This window comes from Hoplias malabaricus, chromosome 10, assembly GCF_029633855.1.
Source record: "Hoplias malabaricus isolate fHopMal1 chromosome 10, fHopMal1.hap1, whole genome shotgun sequence".
Taxonomy (NCBI): domain Eukaryota; kingdom Metazoa; phylum Chordata; class Actinopteri; order Characiformes; family Erythrinidae; genus Hoplias; species Hoplias malabaricus.
In genome coordinates, this window is record NC_089809.1 from 7,554,401 (window position 1) to 7,560,942 (window position 6,542).

The window sequence follows — 6,542 nt, forward strand, 5'->3', positions numbered from 1 at the left end:
GAGAGACTAATCCAAAATTACAAGAAATATTGGATTCATTTCGACGTATGAATCAGTCAGCCAGACACATTTAGAAGAGTCGGCTCAAATGAACGATTCATCCTCGAAATGGACTTCACTGTTTGTCAACATAGAGGGGAGTGGAGCTGTTTTTTTTAACACTTTTTAAAGTTTAAGTGCCGCTGTTGGCCAGATAGATCAGTTTATATGAGTGTTACAGGAAACTCGGCTACAATGGGAACTGAAGCTCTCTCGGGAGTGAATGTGGTGTTAGTTATGGCCTATGGCAGCCTGGTAAGAGAACTCCTTTTAAATCAGTAAACCACATGCTAATAATACACATATACATATCTATATAAACCTCTTCTAGGTTGTTTTTCTAATGGTCTGTTCCCCCTTAAATGGCACTGCATATTCTAGCGCCTCGAGAAATCTGAAGTTATATCTCTTAATTCTCCGTTCCACCTTAAATAAAGTAACGATACGTTCTGAATGTGAATATTGGAAAGAAGAGAAGTTGGCCTCTTATGTCGGTTTACCGCCTATGATGCCAGTGGCTGTTGGCTCAGTGCTGTACTGCCAGTGACGTGGTGTTGCGCTGGTAAGAGTGGATCAGACACAGCAGTGCGCCTAGAGTTTTTAAACCTAGGTCGTCCTCTAGTCCTTCAGAAGTGGAGACAGGACCCTGCTGGCTGGTAGATATTTATTAGTGGACTACTCCAAGTCCAGCAGTGACACTAAGGGTATTTAAAATAAAAAACTCAAGCAGCACCGATTGAACGACCCTCCAGCAATGTGGTGGTATCTTGATCATTTATAAAAACAATTGTAATGTTTAATTGTTGGGCTTGTTAATGTTTTTAGGTATTTGTACTACTGTTCATCTTTGTGAAAAGGCAGATCATGCGCTTTGCTATGAAATCCCGGCGAGGACCACATGCCCCACTGGGTCATAATGCTCCAAAGGTAACAGGACATGCTAAAGTTCTGTAATTATAGATGTGAATCAATGACTTTACGGTGTCATTCTACTCGTGCAATTTGAACTCTGAAATTTCACCATAATTTGAGTTGATCATATGTTTTACAGATTGAGTGTAATTACATTAAATACTCACACACACTTTTTGTGAATCTTTCACAGGGTCTTCGAGAAGAGATTGATTCTCGGCTGTCTAAAGTGAATGACATTCGCTATGAGCCACGGCTGCTCTCGGAGGACGATGTTAGGCTGAGGCATCGTGGCCAGAACGGTGAGAAAGTATTTCTCTGTGTTAAAGAAAATAGAATGTTTTGGATGTTTTAAAGATGTTTCAAAACCTAATGATTTTTTTTCTTTTTTAAAGGCTGTTATAACTACCTGTACAGAATGCAAGCCCTGGATGCAATCAGAGACACAGGTATGGCCCTCCCTCTCCCCATCACTATGCATCTGTTGACTAGTATAACAACTTCGAGCAATTGGTGTTCCACTCATAGTACCTTGAGTACCAGTGATGTGCTAGTGGCAGTTTGACAAGGTTTATGTATCATACCAAATGAATTGGGAAGAAAATGTATATGTATCATAAGATTCTTTTTTCAATTATTCATTCATTCATTGTCGGAATCACTTGGCCCAAGGCAGGAACGCCAGTCCTTCACAGGGTGACACACACACACACACACACACACACACACACACACATTCAATGACACACTCACACCTATGGACACTTTTGAGTCACCAATCCACCTACAAACGTGTGTTTTTGGAGCGTGGGAGGAACGGAGGAAGCCTGTGTGGACACAGGGAGAACACACCAAACTCCTCACAGACAGTCACCCAGAGGAAACCCACACAGACACAGGGAGAACACACCATACTCCTCACAGACAGTCACCCGGAGCGGGACGCGAACCCCCAATGCCAGATCCCCGGAGCTGTGTGACAGTGATACTACCTGTTGCGCCACTGTGCCGCCCCAATTTGTAATTCAGTTTTTGAAATTCCAGAGTAAACAAGCATCATTTGAGAACATAATGAATAATGAAGATGAATTTTGTTCTCCAAACACAGGAACGATAATTAAAAAAAAAAACCTGCTGTGAGTCCCGTTTTAAAACTGAGCTGTGTGCAGTAATGTTCTTACCATTTTCTCTCTCTCTTTCTCAGACGTAATATGGCAGGAGCTCGGCCGCAGTGCGAATGCTTTGACTGGACGCCGGTTCAGGAGCTGGCTGCTGGAGCTGCGCAACACTTGGTTTAAAACCAGCCACAGCAGCCTCATCTACCGCCTGCTGGAGGGTTACCACAATGCTCGCCATGGCACTGGGGTGTGTAAATACGTGTCTTCATGCACTCTTCATTCATTGTCTTTAATCACTTATCAAGATCAGGGTCTCTTTGGGTCCAGAGCTCACCCGGAATCACTGGGTCAGGATTACACACTGTACAGGGCACCAGTCCATCACAGGCACCACACACATGGACAATTTTTAACACAGTAAACCTACCAGGATGTGTTTTTGGAAAGTGGGAGGAAACCCACGCAGACACAGGGAGAACACTCATTTTGGAAGAAAAAACAGGGGCAGATCAGTAAAACATTAAGAGCAAACAATAAGGGGTTAACAACTTGCTTTCAAGTTACATTTTTCCAGTTTTTGACATTTACAGGAAAACACCACCTGGTGTTTACATCGGATCAAGGTTTCATACACTGATAACATCTGTACAGTTTTTGTTAGAGATCTTATATCAACACCGACACTTACAGTACAGGAAAAGTTCCAAAGAAACAGAACAGCGCTGTCTTACTGATCTGGGACCAGATTCACAAACGTTTCTTAAGAAAGAAATTCCTCTTTAATGTGATTTAGTTTTTTCTCTTTTTCCTTTACTTCAAACTTAAGATGAATATATATTCTTCAAATAACTTTTTAAGAAATGTCATTCTTTTACTGAACTTGTCCCTTAAGAAATATTCTAAAAAACACTAGTATTCTTTGGAAATATATGTTTATGGATATAACTTTACGAAAGTCTCACACTTGTCTGAGAGTTGAGAGGTAAACCTCTAAAAGGATAAATTTTAAAGAGCTAAATTACTCTCAGTAATGTCTAATTTAACAAGATTAAAATTGGAGATTGTTCTTATATTTATTGTTAATTTGGACATAAATGTTAAATCACAATTATCACAGCCACAAAAATGAGGCTCATGGTATTTATTAACTGTTAAATGCAGCAAGAAAGGCTTCATTACAAAGTGCCAACAAAGAAAATAAGATTATTATAAGACATTATTTGAGAACTTAAGATTTGTTCGAGAATTGCATTTAAAAGCATTCTCATAAAGGTCTTAGGATCCTTCTTCTTCTTTTTTTTTTTTTTTTTTTTTGTGTGAACCCAGCCCCGATCCCTTAGAGTCTCAGAAGCATTTGCTTGTTCAGCTGAAGAAGGGCATCTGTCTAAAACATTGTTTCAGAAGACTTTGTTTAATAATCAACAGTTTTAATACCTCTAAACCTTCTGCTACAATAGATTGCAGTTATTCCTTGTAACCCTCTTCTCACACACACACACACACATTTAAGTAATACATTTAAGGCCTATGATGGAAAAAGCTCAGGATAAAAAATGGATGATTTGAAAAAGATGTACATAAGCTGTTGTTTATCTTCTACAGGTGTTTGGAGAAGCTGAATATCTTAAATACAAAGAGGATCTGAATGAATTGGCTGCTCTGTAAGTACAGACTTCTTTATCCCTCTGTTCCTCATACAATCACATTCTGCCCCACTGTTATCTGTCAGTAGAGTCTGAGTATATTACTCAGTCTGTGTTGTCACTATGCAGCTACTGCCAGTTCCATTCATTAACCAAGACTCCTGCTATCACTCAGTGTTAGAAACTGAGAAGGTGAAATCAGGGTGGAGTTCTACAGTGCAGGATTTCTCAGTTTAGCTTGATAATGTAAGCTCAAAGTCAAGGCTGTCCAGCAGCAACGCTTTGGGCTTTCAACAACATATGTTCAGCAGTGCTTAGACCATACCACTAAGGGTTAATCCCATTTCACTCATTAGCCATACCCTTGTATTTCACCTAGGAGTAGGGGTGCCTCTGTTCTCATTGGGAAAGAGGGATGGGGCAGAGGGCGAGGGCTATATACCCCTTAAAACTGAGAATTTTTCAGGAGCGCACCAGAATTTCAGTTTTAGCTCTGACCACTAGGGGGTGAAATGTAAACTACACCTCTTTCATGTCTTCTCTCTCTCTCTTCCAGTGTAAAAGTCCACTCGAGCTCCACCAGCCTTAACCAGCAGCACCAGTCTGCAGCTAAAGACCTGACCAGTTCCCCCGGGCCATCCTCGGCCTCCACCATCCAGGTCACATACCTGCCTTCTTCAGGCCAGCGCAGCAAGAGGCCCAAGCACTTCCTGGAGCTCAAAAACTTCAAGGACAACTACAACACCCTGGAGAGCACACTGTAGAAATCAGATCAGACAGTGGAAGCAGGAGAAAGAGAGAAAAACTGAGGAAAAAGGACACAAACCCCGTAATGGATTCAGGGGCTTTGTCCATTTTCTGCAGTGTTTTCACATTAAACCCCAAGATACAAAATGGGTTTTTAAAGAATGTATCATCGGAGAGTTCTGAATCCTCACTGGCTTTTACAGTTTGGACGGATTGGACAGCCCTTCAGCTTCTCTAAAGCTTCGAAATGGACAGAGAACTATGAGCTGTGAACTATAAACACTGGAAATGTCCACTTTTATAGCATTAATGTAATACTTGCTTGTCTGTTTGTCATTGTTAAATATTAGGAAAAAACCCACTGCCAACAGTTCTCTGCATTCCTTTGTCAAAGCCACGTGGTTGGAGGGAACAGTAAGAAAACAACTATCATCCAAGGAACATAAACCGGAAATATAACACTTTGTAAATGATTGTGTTGTTCCAGAAATACACAGCAGGAAAGTGCTGAGCAGTCATTTATTTTCTGAGACAGACCTAGTAACTCTCTCCCTGAGCAGACAGTTGTATAAGCAACGCTGAGAATTATTTTAGCTTTGATGAGTGTGTATATACTGATCAGCCAAAACATTAAACCCACCACCTTCTTTATTTTTACACTCATTGTTTACTTTATCAATTGCACTTGGGTAGTTCATCTATCTAGAGTCCATCTTTTCTGCCCATTTTTACCCTGTTCTTCAAATATCAGAACACCCCAGAGGACCACAACAGAGCAGGTATGATTTGATCCACTCGTACCAGCGCAACACACACGAACACCACTACCACATCAGTGTCGCTGCAGTGCTGCGATTTATCCACTGCCCAAACCATGCCTGCTCTATTGAGGAACTGGGTAAAAGGGGCCCAACTATGATCAGTGGAGGTGGGTGTAAAATGAGGGGCGGCACAGTGGGTAGTGTCTCAGTCACACAGCTTGTGGGTTCAAGTCCCACTCCGGGTGACTGTTGGTGGGTTCTCCCTGTGTCTGTCTGTGAGGAGTGTGGTGTTTTATCTCTGTGTCTGCGTGGGTTTCCTCCGGGTGACTGTCTGTGAGGAGTGTGGTGTGTTCTCCCTGTGTCTGTGTGGGTTTCCTCCGGGTGACTGTCTGGGGGAGTGTGGTGTGTTCTCCCTGTGTCTGCGTGGATTTCCTCCGGGTGACTGTCTGTGAGGAGTGTGGTGTGTTCTCTCTGTGTCTGCGTGGATTTCCTCCGGGTGACTGTGAGGAGTGTGGTGTGTTCTCCCTGTGTCTGCGTGGATTTCCTCCGGGTGCTACGGTTTCCTCCCACAGTCCAAGAACACACGTTGGTAGGTGGATTGGCGACTCAAAAGTGTGTGTGTGTCACCCTGCAAAGGACTGGCGCCCCCTCCAGGGTGTATTCCCGCCTTGCGCCCAGTGATTCCAAGTAGGCTCTGGACCCAACACTGCTCTGAACTGGATAAGGGTTACAGATAATGAATGAATGTAAAATGAGGTATTTTTAATGTCTTTCGCTGATCAATTTATAGGAGGAATATATTTATTCTAATGAGGGTTTGTAGTTTAGAGATTACATTTTTACTGGCTCTTCATATGTGACTGTCTTCATTATAAATCTTAATTCAGAAAAAAATCACGGCAATAAACCCGTAGCAGACTGCCTCCATAGTTAAGTACAAATAGATTTAAAGACGTGTGGTTTGTAACATTGCATTGCATAATGTTACCTTTAAAAACAGACACATTATTGATATATTTAACACCACTGAGCCACAATTTAATCGCTCGTCTCAATCAAATACCGAGTTCGATAAACAGAATAAATCCGTGTATATACACTCTTTGCTAGACATTTATGAACACTAGATGGCGCTGCTCACGTTTCAAAACCTAATCAACCACTTCATACACTTGGGCTGGGAGTGTGAGTCATTTTAAACGGGATTATTATTATTATTATGAGATTATATAATTTAATATTGTTAAATATATATTTGATCGATTTTTTGATTAATTGTAATAGCAATTCTGGTCAAATTCAGGCAGTTAAGCTCATACTTA

At 41.5% G+C, this 6,542-nt stretch overlaps 2 protein-coding genes across 4 annotated transcripts in view; one reads left to right on the forward strand and one right to left on the reverse strand.

Annotated features, from left to right (window-relative positions):
- si:dkey-92i15.4 (serine-rich adhesin for platelets) overlaps nt 1-663 on the reverse strand; it is a 23,560-nt gene extending 22,897 nt beyond the window's left edge. The window contains exon 1 of one of the 2 annotated variants that reach the window (XM_066682726.1): nt 540-663. The gene's annotated coding sequence lies outside the window, so the exon portion shown is untranslated. The remainder of the gene's footprint in view (nt 1-539) is intronic. The other variant, XM_066682724.1, reaches the window with a different exon arrangement.
- On the forward strand, nt 72-5,116 carry c10h1orf43 (chromosome 10 C1orf43 homolog). 2 transcript variants are annotated; one of them, XM_066682727.1, is made up of 7 exons: nt 72-294; nt 865-966; nt 1,145-1,253; nt 1,347-1,400; nt 2,156-2,316; nt 3,672-3,730; nt 4,269-5,116. In XM_066682727.1, the coding sequence occupies exons 1-7, from the start codon at nt 208-210 to the stop codon at nt 4,474-4,476; spliced, it is 780 nt and encodes a 259-aa protein (XP_066538824.1). In that variant the 5' UTR covers nt 72-207; the 3' UTR covers nt 4,477-5,116. The 2 variants fall into 2 exon arrangements, with proteins under 2 accessions (XP_066538824.1, XP_066538825.1); XM_066682728.1 differs by lacking the exon at nt 72-294 and adding an exon at nt 595-695.
- The last annotated feature ends 1,426 nt before the right edge of the window (nt 5,117-6,542 follow it).